This window comes from Drosophila nasuta, chromosome 2R, assembly GCF_023558535.2.
Source record: "Drosophila nasuta strain 15112-1781.00 chromosome 2R, ASM2355853v1, whole genome shotgun sequence".
NCBI classification, from domain to species: domain Eukaryota; kingdom Metazoa; phylum Arthropoda; class Insecta; order Diptera; family Drosophilidae; genus Drosophila; species Drosophila nasuta.
This window is the reverse complement of record NC_083456.1, coordinates 6,170,306-6,184,185: the sequence shown is the minus strand read 5'-3', so window position 1 is coordinate 6,184,185 and position 13,880 is coordinate 6,170,306. Positions and strand designations below refer to the sequence as shown.

General features: G+C 33.9%; 2 protein-coding genes across 5 annotated transcripts; one reads left to right on the top strand and one right to left on the bottom strand.

The window, feature by feature from the left end:
* The first annotated feature begins 3,372 nt into the window (after positions 1 to 3,372).
* On the top strand, positions 3,373 to 6,340 carry LOC132786676 (mitochondrial fission regulator 1). 4 transcript variants are annotated; one of them, XM_060793278.1, is made up of 3 exons: positions 3,373 to 3,462; positions 3,776 to 4,303; positions 6,128 to 6,340. In XM_060793278.1, the coding sequence occupies exons 2-3, from the start codon at positions 3,914 to 3,916 to the stop codon at positions 6,284 to 6,286; spliced, it is 549 nt and encodes a 182-aa protein (XP_060649261.1). In that variant the 5' UTR covers positions 3,373 to 3,462; positions 3,776 to 3,913; the 3' UTR covers positions 6,287 to 6,340. The 4 variants fall into 4 exon arrangements, with proteins under 4 accessions (XP_060649261.1, XP_060649259.1, XP_060649260.1 ...); XM_060793276.1 differs by lacking the exon at positions 3,373 to 3,462 and adding an exon at positions 3,463 to 3,532; XM_060793277.1 differs by lacking the exon at positions 3,373 to 3,462 and adding an exon at positions 3,647 to 3,664.
* LOC132786675 (homeobox protein Hox-A7) lies at positions 6,290 to 13,047 on the bottom strand. The gene is made up of 2 exons (XM_060793274.1): positions 11,544 to 13,047; positions 6,290 to 6,854 (listed from the first exon to the last, which is right to left on the bottom strand). The coding sequence occupies exons 1-2, from the start codon at positions 12,061 to 12,063 to the stop codon at positions 6,361 to 6,363; spliced, it is 1,014 nt and encodes a 337-aa protein (XP_060649257.1). The 5' UTR covers positions 12,064 to 13,047; the 3' UTR covers positions 6,290 to 6,360.
* Positions 13,048 to 13,880: the final 833 nt, after the last annotated feature.

Genomic DNA, 13,880 nt, shown 5'->3' with positions numbered 1-13,880 from the left:
TTAAAATTAATAAGGAAACTGATTGGTGTTAAGATATTCGCGATTGACTTTTCCCCACCCATATTATAGACACGCCTTCTGGGCGGAGTTTTAATAATTCGCATCCACCAATCGTTGGGCTCCGAACTTGCGTTCGTAATAGTTGACCAATACGCCTGCGTAAGTCAACAAAGCGTCACATTGAATTACGCTTTGAAACAATTGCCAGAGTCCGGTCAAGTGTTTCGAAAATTTAGTTTCTTTTCACTAGGCATTTGAAACGCTACAATTATCTGGCAGTAAAGCGAAGGTTACGTTCTTATCAATTATCAGTTTTAATTGCATTTGCAATGGCCAACGATACGTTGGATAGCCAACTTGCCCCCCAAGCGCCATCGTTTTTTCAAATAGCAACAAAATGGCAAAGTCCTTGGACAGTCAACAGCCAAAAGCCTCAAATCGTGTACCAAAATGTGCTCGATGTCGCAATCATGGCATCATTTCCGAATTACGTGGCCATAAGAAACTCTGCACCTACAAGAGCTGCAAATGCGCCAAGTGCGTGCTAATCTTCGAGCGTCAACGTATAATGGCAGCACAGGTACGCCTAGTTTTAATAATATATTCACTATTATTATATTCATTTAAATTGCATGGCGTCTAACAACATTTTTTTAATAAATTGAATATGTTTTCTAATTTAAATTCACCTTAATATAAAAATATCGAAGTTGTTGTTTTAATCAAAATAGGAAAAAATCAAAATTACTTTTAAATGTTAGGAATTAAAAACCATTGATTCAACAATTGCATATATAAAATTAAAAATAATGTGCATGTACAAATATGTAAATAAATGAATTGTACTACTACTAATTATCCATGGAGTAAAAATGATATTATATATTTGTGCATATAGAAAACATTTGAAACAGTCAAAAGAAGGCATCTCCGACCCCATGAAGTATATACATAATTTCTTGATCAATGTCAACAGACGAGACGGCTGTCCGTCAGGTCTTTATTACTTTAGTTGACAGTCCGGAATATTTTTTAGTCTGTGGTATATTTTGAACATAATAGTGAATCGATATACCAAATATAGCCTTCGGTATATTTATAATATTGTCGGTATATTTAAACAAGTAATAAAGTTACAGTCGAGTCTGCTCGACTGTGAGATACCCGCTACCCATTTTGAATAAAAGCAAAATATTGCGTTATTTTTTTTTTAATATACCAACAATACAAAAAAACTAAAAATATGCGAAACGGTATATTTGTTATATCGATATAGTATCACATTCAAAACACACCATAGACTGCACAATATACCAGATTGTCAGCCAAAGCAACTAAGACCCCTAGTAACTAGGCGTTTTAGCCCATACAAAAGTATTTCTTTAATAACTTGCACAATTTTTACCTGATCACAATCATAAATCATTCAAATCAGAAATCATAAATACTATTGTTAATATTGTATACACCAAAATTCGCGAAAATTACGCTTGTTATTCGATTCTAATGATTTACGGGGGCATGAGTGGGCGTGGCAAAAATTTGAAACAAACTTGATCTGCATACAAACATAACAAATTATAGCTCTATCTCCTTTAGTCTCTAAGATCTAGGTGTTCATACGGACAGACGGACAGAGACACAATCACACAGACGGACATGACTAGATCGTTTTGGCTGTTGATGCTGATCAAGAATATATATACTTTATAGGGTCGGAGATGCCTCCTTCTACCTGTTACATACATTTCCTGCCAGCACAAAGTTATACTATAATACCCTTCTACCCTATGGGTAGCGGGTATAAAAAACACCGCACTATTTCGCTTTTATTTAAAACGGATAACAGGTATCTCATAGTCGAGCATACTCGACTTAATGTCAGCTTTCCTACTTTTTTTTAACTAAAATGTTTTCCATTTTTAATTCAACTTTATTTTGCAAATTTGACTTTACTGACACTTCCAGAGTCGTTAAATATTATATTTATATATTCATTTACTACTTTCAATTGCTATTTAATTTATATATTCATTTATATTTATATATTCATTTACTACTTTCAATTGCTATTTAAAGAAGAAAAAAAATTTAACTTGTATAGCAAATGCATTTTATTTAATTATCCCTCTGAAAATTGATACGCTATAATTATTCACTTAGCTGCCTTCATTGAATTTGGCAAGTGAAACTTATACGCATTGAAGAAGCGCATTCTTTGCACGTACATATGATAGGTTATTTTTGTTGGTATTGTCTTTAGATTATCCCCCGCATTGCTCTAATTCGAAAGTCAAATAACCTTTGGCTAACTCAGCAACTCCCTTGACACTTCCCCCGGATCCCTTTGTTGTGTGCCATGTAAGCAAATGAAATTCGAAGTCCTGTCCAGATTTGTGGCCTTTAACTTATTTAATGCCTACGCCAATGATAATGACAACGATGATGATGATGGAAAGTTGTCAAAGCATACGAACAAATCGACCAAAAATATCCGCTTACCAGATGTTTGCACAAGTGTTTCCACGCTTCGCATTACAAGCGGAGTGTGGGACGTTCCGTTCGACAGAAACTACCACTTTGCGGCGTATTCCAAGTTGCGAGACAATTGAAGATTTGAAATTTCGGCAGAAATATTGTTTTTAGTTAGAAATTGAGAATTGAATCAAATTAGCATACTATGTATATCAACGTTTAAAAAAAAAAACTTTATCTTTATTAATTTTGTACATTTTATTTACTATTTTAAATAACTGTTCTATAATATTTGCAATATCTACTATATAGTATAGTAAAATTTATTTTCAATGATCGTCACCGTTATCTGTAAAAATATAGTAATTCAATGATATAAAAGTATTGCAATAGCAATAAGAATTTCAGCTTGTAGATTTTTACGATGAGTAAAAGTTAAAGTTATATATTAAAGTTATATATTGATTGTAATATATATTGATTACTTAACATATGACAGTGATAAATATAATTAAAAAAAAAATATATATATAATATAACAAACCGGAATTTACAAAATATCTTTTCTGTTTTGATTTTATATTATTTATATATAGTCGGTCTATAAAGAATTGTATTTTTTAATATACTTATATAGTATATATTTTTATTTATTAGATTAATTTGTATGTCATTTAATAAGTTCAACTTAAAAGCTGTTTGAAAAATATTTGAAAAAAAAACGCCAAAAAGAATGAATGAATGAATGAACACATTCCTTTCGAATTGATAAAAATTGTATTTCTTAATATATATAACAGGAGGTATTTTTATTTATTGGATTAATTTATTTAGTTCAACTTAAAAGCTGTTTGAATAATCTTTTAAAAACGCCAAAAAAAAAAGTATGATTATCTCTAAAATTCATTCCTAAAGTTTTTGAGAACACGTTCCCTTCGCCTTGTGCTTCTTGATAAAAATTGTATTTTTTAATATATATAACAGAAGGTATTTATAAGATTAAGTTATTTATTTCAACTTATTAGCTGCTTAAAAAATATTTGGAAAACGCCAAAAAGTATGAGTATCTCCAAAATGTATTCTTAAAGTTTTTGAGAACACGTTCCCTTCGCCTTGTGCTTCTTGATACCCAGAGGAATAGCAGTTGTTTTTCTATTTCACTTCAAATGTGTGTGTGTAGTTTGTCTGTGTATGTGGAGGACAAAGACAAACAGTGTGGCTGTAAAGTCGCCCAACACTTGCCGCATATTAATTTCAATTGGCATTTGCCATTTACCGTTTACCATTTACCATTTGCCAGGTTGCCCTGAAGCGTCAGCAGGCGGTGGAGGATGCGATTGCACTGCGTCTGGTGGCCAACAAGACGGGACGCAAGATCGATACTTTGCCGCCGGGCAGCATCTTTGGCCTAACAGTTACTAAGCCCAAGGAGCAGCAGATGCACCAGGAGGAGGCAAAGAGTCCACAACCAGTGGATGACGAAACGAACGAGGAGCAGCCGCTTCAAGAGCAGCCAGAAAAGGAAACCGAAGTAATTGCCGTCGCTCAAGATCTGAGTGCTCCACGCCGTGAGATTGTCTCGCAGACAGCCATCGATATGCTCTCGCAGCTGTTTCCGCAGCGCAAGCGATCTGTGTTGGAATTGGTGCTGAAACGCTGCGATCTGGATTTGATACGCGCCATCGAGAACGTTTCGCCACCGGCTGAGCAGACGACCAGCAGTGAGTTGCTGCTGCCCCCGCCTCCGCCGCCGCCTCCGTTGCCACAAACCCTGCAGCTGGCGATGCCACAACGCAGCAGCGCCTTTCGACCCGTCATTGCCGAGCAGGTGAGCAGATATCCAAAACTTCTCAGAGTGCAATGTGTCAATCAATCATTTCAGATTTACTTGTATTTTGTTGTTAATTTAAAAAAATATTAGTTTTCTAAGACATAACTTATATTCATTATATTTGTATACCAGCTATCCATAGGTTAGAAAGGTATTATAACTTTGTGCCAGCAGGAAATGTATGTAACAGGCCGACCCCATAAAGTATAAATATTCTTGATCAGCGCAAATGCCGAGACAATTTAGCTATGATCTGTCTGTCCGTCCGTCCCTATGAACACCTAGATCTCAGAGACTATAAGATATAGAGCTATAATTGTTACATATATTATGTTTGCACGTAGATTAAGTTTGTTTCACGCCCAGTTCCGCCCCCGCAAATCGACAAAAATCGAATAACAAGCGTCATTTTAATGTTCGTATATACAATAATAACCGGTACAGCTACGGACCTCCACTGGTCTATGCTTTGCCCCGTACAGGGGCAGCCGGTCCTACCTAAACCTATATACAATAATAACTATAGTCTTTGTGATCCCTCAAAATGTGGTTGCAATCAGATATAAATTGTCCAAGTTGTTGAAGAACTATATTTACTTACTAGTTGCTTTGGCTGACAATCTGGTATATTTTGCGGTATATGGTATATTTCGAATGTGGTACTATATCGACATACAAAATATACCATTTGGTATATTTATAGTATTTTTAGTATCTTGTGGTAGGTAATTTATGTAGGTAGATTTTGATAATAATACCGAAATATTTGGAATTTATTTAACATTTGTAGCAGGTATTTCACAGTCGAGTCACTCGGCTGTAGTTTTCTTACTTATTTATTTATATTTTACTGACTTGAATTTATTTGCATATTAAATCTGTACGAAACTTTCATTTTTATTATGGGTTGAGGTAGGATGTCCAGTTTCACCTGATGAGGCAAACAGCTGTCTATTACTACACAGAGTGCAAATAATTAATCAATCAATAGTCACATCTGAAATATTGGTTTTGGTGTCAATAATTTTACTAACTTCAAACGTTTATAATTTATTTTAGCAAGATAAAAATGTAATATGATTTTGATATTTATTTTATATTTAATGTATTTGTTAAATTATATTTTGATGTATGTTTAGTTTGTTTTATATTTTTGAAATTAAAAACAATAATACTTTAGAGATGTTTTAAGACTCAATTGCTTGAGCGAAAGTTTTCTTCTATTGTTCTGGTTTTTGAAAATCATGATTTATTTATTAATTTTTTAGTAAGATGATACGTATAGCAATTTTCCAATATTTAAAAAGTATTTCACAATCTCTATACCAAAAGCTGTGCAAAGACTATTGTTGCTAATCTTTCAATAAACTTACACATATGTATTCCTAGCTTAACAGCGGCTGCGCTTTAAGTCTTTTACACTTAACGGCCCCACACTTAATACAAAAATTCACTTAGCAGCATATTTGTCTGTTGCTTAGATTCGATGTATCAAAAAGTATTAAAAACTCTCAAGAAGTCTGTTGCTTCATTTAACAAACTTCTGTTTGATCTCATTATTGTAAGCCAGTTTTAGCTTAACGGCCACACTAGATTCAAAAATGGACTTAGCAGCATAATTGTTTGTTGCAACGTATCAAAAAGTATTAAAAACTCTCGAAAATTCTTTTGCTTCATTTAAATGGTCTCATTATTGTAACCCAGTTTTAGCTATTAAGTGAGTTATAGCAATATCATCAGATTTTCAGAATTTCAAGATGATGAATACTTAGTTTTGATAATTTCTTTAATGTTGTATTAATATCTGTGTTTTCTTTACAGTACCCAGAGAAGTCATCGGCTGCAGCAGCTGCGATTTGCGCCTATCCCAAGTGGTTTGTACCGCTCTCGTTTCCAGTTACCATGGGTCACCTCTCGAATCTGGCGCCTCGCTGCACGCTGCCCAATTGCAATTGTTTGGAGAGCTATCAGTTCCACTAATGAAGTCAGGTCAAAGGTTCTTTGCTCATATAAAATAAATTTATTTAAACTAAACTAACTAACTTAAGTGCTAACTAACTTATGACTGGCTGCTCCGACCGCTCAGCCTCGTCATCCTCATCATCATCCTCGTCATCCTCCGACAAATACATGCGATCCTCATCATCGCTATGCGCCGCCTGTTGCTGTTGTTGTTGTTGCTGCTGCTGCTGCATGTTGCGGCCAGTCTGTATGCTGCCTACCCCATTGGAGCTGGGCGTGGCTGAGGCATTCCCTGCCCCATTGCGTTTGGTTTGATTGGCTCTCCGCCACTTGGCGCGTCGATTCTGAAACCATGTCTTCACCTGACGATCGGTTAACTTTAGCTGCAGCGCCAGATGACGACGCTCTTCCGGCGACAGATACTTTGAGCTGGAGAAACGATTCTCGAGATTTTTCGTCTGTTGCGATGTGAACCGAATTTGGCCTCCTTTGCGCTTCACCCCAAAGTTTGACATGTAGAAACTGGCCGCCGGATAAGCTGCATTGCAGTAAAGTGCCGCAGCAGCTGTTGCTGGGTTGCTGAAGCCTGCCAAAAAAATAAGGAGAATAATTTATTTAGAAGAGTTGTAACAGAAAAAAAGAATGCATGTATATTTCCTGAATTTCTCAAAATTTCTTATGCATTTTTAATAAATACTAATACTAAAAAATTCAAGATTCTTAAAGATTCATTTAATTGTACTAATAAAATCATGATATATATACTTGTATAAGGATTTACTATTATTAACTAGTATACTTTTCACTCGGTCTACCATATTTTTTTATTTCTACTTCATCTTAAAGTTTTTATTCCACAATTAAATTTTCTTAAAATACGAAAATAATTAACGTACCTTATACACATAAATCTTATTCATTCCGTTAATAATAAACATTACTTTATTATATTTTATAATATATTATAATATTGTCTTTGTGCTATTATTATTATTATTATATTTTTTTTTTAAATTATTTATATATAATTGGACAACTGAAAGTTTCTAATAATTTAAAGTTGAAGATATTTCAAGATTTTGCATAGTTTAATTTATTTTTAATTGTACTTATATATTCATAATATATACTCTTGTATAAAGATTTATTATAAACACGAAGCACAACATTTACTCAGCCTATGTAATTATTTTTAGCTTCATCTTAAAGTTGTTGTTCCACAATTAAATTTTCCTCAAAGAAAAATTGATTGGCGTAATTTATGGAATTCTTATTCATTCAATTCATAATAAAAATTACTGTATTATTTTTATATTATTATTATTATATTATTTTTTATAGAATTAATTATGTATAATTGGACAACCGATAACTGAAAGCTGAATATATTTCAAGATTTTACAAATTCGTTTTGAATAATTGAATACTTATTTTAAAATTTTTGAATTTGGCAAGTTTCTTAACTAAAAGTTTGTGCATCACACTAAGAACTTCATTTATTTTTAGCAGTAATTTATTGACAAGATACCTCAAATAGTGTACTATTATAGAAATACTCCCACCCAACGCTATCACAATATTATCGCAAATATATTACACTACTCATTGCATAGATAACTTCCCGAAAAAAACTCTTCAACACAAAAATCAAAACACCGCAAGGCTAAAGCTCTGAGGCGCACTTCTGATTGGTCGCTTTGTTAGCGCCTTCTTTTTCGTTCGCGTGCAACGGAGACCCATCTTTGTATTGCTATCTCATCTGCGCACTGTTGGTATGCATATCAAGGCAAAGTCAACGCCCATTGGTATCGCCATTGCGTAAAACATTGCTGCCTACGATGGACTCTGGGTTGTTGTGGGCTTTGGGTTGTAGGTTTGTCTGCTCAGAGAGTTGGCAAACGGCAATCGAGGTGGAATCAATTGGCACGAAATTGTTATCAGTTATAGCTGGTCAACAAGTAATTCGATTGTAGTATAGGCCCGCAGTTAATAAAAAAAAAGAATCGAGAGAGTGTCGAGTGGATCGCGTGATAAGGTTCGTAGTGCGAAACTCGTATCTCAGCCGAAGTCATTCGGCAACGGAAATTCGCACTTAGTGGGACAATTCAAATTACGCTGATTTGTCATTATACAAAACAGAAAACAATACAAATTGGAATGTCCCAACTGGAGTGTAGTTAACATCGAAATACCCTGTGCAATAATAAAATATACATATACATATAAGTAAATATTATCTACTCATTGTTTATAGATTTACATATGCTTTTTTATCAGCATTTTTTTCATCATGATGATCTTTTCAGTATAGATTTATAATTAACTTTTTGGATAATTTAAGGATTATTATAATATTAAAAATGCTCTTAAAGATAAAATACCAAAAATATACTAAATTGAATAACAGTATACTATGAAGTCTTTGTGAACGAGGCCTTCAAAGAAAGAAACTATAGAAATGATATTATGAATATCTTCTTCATTCCCAAACAATCCTAAAATTGAAAGATTGTTGCGCTTAAAAAAAAAAACTTTTCGATTTATAGAGGAATGCGCTGAAATAAGTGTTCATTCTGGACGCGACTGACATCAGTTCTGGAGTCCGAAGTATGAAATAATCATCACAATCAAGTCTATCAAATACTTATAAATAAATAGCTTACTGCTATTCGAATTCGTATCATAAAAATTAATAGCGCTTGCGATTTAATGTCATAATTTAAATTGTACAAATACAATTATTAGCGGTTATTTTTATTAAGTGGCGTATTGTGCGATAAGCCCCCCAAAACTTCCCCTTCCAAGTTGTTCCCTTCCCTTTCCTCTTTTAAAGTTTGACTTTATTTATTTATTTTTGTTTCTTACACTTGAGAACAATTTGGTGTTAATCGTTCAAATATTGAATGAAGACGCAACGACACCTAAACCCAGTGCTACCCACCATCGAAGAAACCGAGGAACGTTCCTATGCTCGACATCGGACGAGCTTATCTCAATCTAAATCGAATGGCAATTGTCGCCGGAAGATGATGGACAGCGCCTATTAATCGCCACTAATAGCATTTTTCGTTTAGATAAGCCTAAAAATACAATCGAGGATCGCTAAACGAAGTTGACATGCTCTAAAGTAAGTAAAGTAATAACGGATATATGTATGTACATATATCTTTTTTTTTTTGTATTTGTAGAATTGTTGCTTAACTGCAAATAGTTACTTTAATTCTCAAAATTTGTAAGAAATAAAATATAATTAGCTTTTAGCTTATATTAAAAACAATACCTTTGTTAATGAATGTACATATCTTCTTAAAAGTATTTTATTTTAGCAAATAAATAAATATAATTTAATATTCTTATCCAGGATATTCTAGAACATAGTTCTGTTTAATAAATAATTTGAAATAGATGATGTGCTTGTGAGTTTTCGAATCAGGTAAAAGGAGATTTCTTTTGCTAGATGCACTACGTGAAAGTATAATTTCCATGTCGCAGACCTCACAACCAATTCAATATACCTTCAAGTCGCGGACCCTGCGTGGGCTCTCACCTCAATTTCAAATATTTGTCATTTTGATAAGGTTCTGAAAATAATGCGTGTGTTATGTGAGAACGACAGTGACTCGGGGTGTTTTTGGGTTTTCTGGGATCAAAGTGTTTCTTAAGCTTTGTGTGCAGGGCCTAATCTACCGTTACAATGCACTGGAAAGTGCAGGGGGTATGAGATCAGAGAAAGAGGGAGATTTCAAGTGGCATTGGCGCCAACACTTGACTTTGACAAACATCACATCATGCGCATTAATCACGCTGAGAATCTTTCTCTTCAGTAATACTATAATTCTGGAAATAACATTTTTTGGATGTCATATTTGAATATTGATATCTGTGCTAAAGCCCGGACAACAAGGTCGCTTTTTAGATAGTCAAATTTGATTTTCGATTTACATAGCTTAAGAAAGAAATGTCAAGTTCATTGGCTTCTGTGGAAATATTATTCCCTTTTTACATAATGTGGACAACAATGAAAGTTATTGATCCAAGAAACTGTAATAAACAAACTAAATGATAACTGAGAAAATTTGTCTGTGGTGTGTCTTTCATTATCTTTAAATACTGAGTTCATTGGTTCTGTTAAAAATCGAAATGGATAAAAATGGAAATAGTAAATACTGAACTTAGAATATAGAAAGAAATAAAGTATATATATTTATACACATAAACGTAATTTCACATTTTTATAAAGAAATTCTACCATTGTAAATTTACGTTTATGTCCTTAACATATGTTATATTATCTGAGGGATTTTCATTTTGTGTACGGATTCGAAACTCTGTTAATGAAGACTGAAACGCCTACATACGATAAATAATTCGTAATTTCAATATAGTATGAAAAAAGTAAGAAATAAAATATTTTGAGACACGATGAATCGACATCTATAAAGAAAACCTTTAGCTATTGTAAAATTAATTTTGTATCCTCATAAATGCTTTTATACAGTATCTGATTTTAATGTAATTTTCCACATTTTCCATAAAATGAATAATATGTCCTTATACTATCTTATAGCTTTTATACAATATCTGATTTAAATTTCATTTTTATTTCGACACAAGTATTATGTGTTATTGTTGTACTGATTTTTACTATCAAAATGTGAATCTTTTGTTGAAATTAGAGTTTGGACTTTTACCTTGCGAGTTCAGTACTTAATTATTAATGATTGTATTTATATCGCTCGTTCATTATGTGTGACACATATCCGCTATTTCGTAACTATGCATGATCGAATGATACTTTTAGTTGACAGCATAATTATTCTCATTAAAGCATAAACTTTGATACTAGAAGGAAGAGATATTACCACTTGGATGTATTTCGAATGATTGTGCGAAATTGAAAGTCGAATTATGAAATGATTCAGCAAAATTACTTAATTAAATAGGACTATATAGAATTAAATATTTTAATGTAATGATTGTGAGTGAACGATTTTATCAAATGGGATCCAATAAAGCTCACATTTATCAAGTACAAATTAGTATTTTTGAATATCTTTTTGGTTTTCAATGATTCATTATAAGATCTATATAATTCAAAGTATTTCATCATAAAATGTGAGTTAATCTATAATCACTTATTAAGAAAAGGAAGAATAACTACAACTTAAAGATGAAATATATATATATATTTATATATGTGAATATTTTAAATATAATATATTTTATTTTTGAATTCTAAAGAAACATAATATAATATAGTAAGTATTTGTCTTACCTTCACAATCGAGGAACGGACTGTACTGATCACAATATGCAGCTGGCTGCGCAGCCGCCGCAGCTGCCACAGCAGCAGCTTGGAAGTGTGGCATGAAGAGCGAAGAATTCTTCTGCAGATTCAGCATTTGCTGATAGAATAACGAGGCGGGATCTGAGTAGACTGGATTGAAGCGCAGCGTGGTCGGTGACAGCAAAGTTCCCGAGCTGGGCTCCAGATTCTTGAGAGCATATTGTGCGGCCATCGCCTCCCGGGATAAATCATAGATGGACGGCGACGCGGATGTGGAGGCGGCAAAGGCCGTAGAGGCTGTGCCCAGGGATGGAGAAGAGCTGCTCATGACAGGACTCGACTGTGACTGTGACTGTGTTTGTCTCTTGGGATCGGATTGAACTTGCGATTTGTGGTCCAGTATGTTGTCAATGGAGAATGAAGATTTGTTGGCTTTAATCGTATTGTTATTATCCATATTGGTGGCGGAGTGATCACGCGGCGATCCTAAGACGGTGCCGGGCAACATTCGTTACGCTAATGTGCTCTAAAGAACTTCGGAGTGAAGTGACGACGCGACTTCGACGGGCGCAGACGGTGAACTAATTGCTGGTTCGACGCAGGGCTCAATAAATTGTACTAAATCTGATTTCACAGAATATAATAGATTGTACATATACATATACTCGTAATGTTGTGCTAATGGGTAAGATATCTATATTAACAATAATATAGCGGCTGTATGTAGATACGAGTGTACATAGATAATGAATGAGCTACTATCATCGATAAGGTCTTCACACCGCTACCAACCACTCGTCTCCTCTCCCCTCCACTCGCCTCGCTTCTCCTGCCTCTCACCTGCCACTCGAGGCGCTCTGCGACTCTACAAATTTCCAATTCCAATTCCCCAAATTTCAATTCGTATTCGTATTTGATATAGACAAGCAGCCGGCACTCGGGGGAATCTTTGGTCGTCGGTCGTCGGTCGTCGCTCGTCGGTCGTCGGTTGACGTTGTAGACTGCAACCCAATCGCCGATCCACCAGTCATATAAATCAAAACACTCCGGGCTTATTAAACACATTGCTAACAGCTACCCGGACGGCACTCCATAACATACAACCTCCAGTGGGTACGACGAGCATAGCTTCGGAGCGCCATCTCGCTCCCACAGCGTCGGTACTTTTGATCGAGTAATTGTTAATCACCCGCTTATCGGTATCGCTCGGACGTCGTTCTTGTCGTCGTTTGAGTTGTCGCCTTTGTTGGCTCTCATCCTCTCCTCGTTTTCAATACCCTATGCGAGTACACCAAGTGTGGAATGCATCTAAGGAGGCGTGGCATAGTAGATTGCAAGCAATCAAACTGAAATACAGAAGCTCGTCTGTTCATCAACTTAAATGTAGAAAAATGTCGCCACTTTCGTAGTCATTCTTCACTTAAAAAAATGGTGCATTTATCTGCAATACGCAATATTTCTGTTTATATGTGATAAATCGAATGAGTGATTTTTAGAAAATCAATCATAATATAATTTTAAAGGCTTTTCCATTAAAATACTGTTGATACATTCATTGATTATTTTCTTACTAACTAAAGAATCTGTTGAATCAGAAGTAATTTATTTAAATAAATACTTATGGAAAATTATCTATAAATGGTGCATTTATCTGCAATACGCAATATTTATGTGCATTTATGATAAATGGCGTGAGTTGATAGCTCACTGTGTTAAAGCGGAGCTTTTAAGTAAATCAATAGGCTTGCCATTACAATACTGTTTGTTGTTCATTGATTATTTTCATGTAGTCTCATGAATCAGAAGTAATGCAATAATATAAAAAAGAGATTTACTGCAATGCGCTTAAGTTATGTACAAATTTGAAATATGAGGCTATGGGCAATGCACTTAAATTAAATATTTATGAAAAATTATCTATAAAGAGGACAAACTAGTTTTGTGCGAATAATTGATTATTCTCACACTCACAAAAGAGTGAAAATAATTTGAAATGTGCGCTTATCAGCAAAGCATTTAAATTGAATAAATTTGAGTGAATTAACAATATTCTCCGATTTGTATATAATGTTAGTCAATTATCTTTGATGTAAATGTATACACAGTTATCGGCATTATACATAAATAAATATTTGAGTTCATGCATATCCTATTTATTACGACCAATATACAAAATTTTCTAAATAGGACTTCTATTTAATTCGTTTATATTTGTAGAAATTGTTAGTCGAAATATTTTAAATTTGAATTTCCAAACCTTATATCTTTATAGTTTGTTAAATATTTCTATAAATTGAAGATATTATAGATTGTATCTCTTAGATT

What these genes read in the sequence shown, in the direction of transcription:
- LOC132786676 (XM_060793275.1), top strand. Translation starts at nt 3,667, where the DNA reads ATGTGGAGGACAAAGACAAACAGTGTGGCT. An exon ending in CAAAGACAAACAGTGTGGCT is followed by an intron (nt 3,697 to 3,775) that starts GTAAAGTCGCCC and finishes ACCATTTGCCAG; the next exon opens with GTTGCCCTGAAGCGTCAGCA. An exon ending in GACCCGTCATTGCCGAGCAG is followed by an intron (nt 4,304 to 6,127) that starts GTGAGCAGATAT and finishes TTTTCTTTACAG; the next exon opens with TACCCAGAGAAGTCATCGGC.
- LOC132786675 (XM_060793274.1), bottom strand. Translation starts at nt 12,063, where the DNA reads ATGTTGCCCGGCACCGTCTTAGGATCGCCGCGTGATCACTCCGCCACC. An exon ending in TCCGTTCCTCGATTGTGAAG is followed by an intron (nt 6,855 to 11,543) that starts GTAAGACAAATA and finishes TTTTTTTGGCAG; the next exon opens with GCTTCAGCAACCCAGCAACA.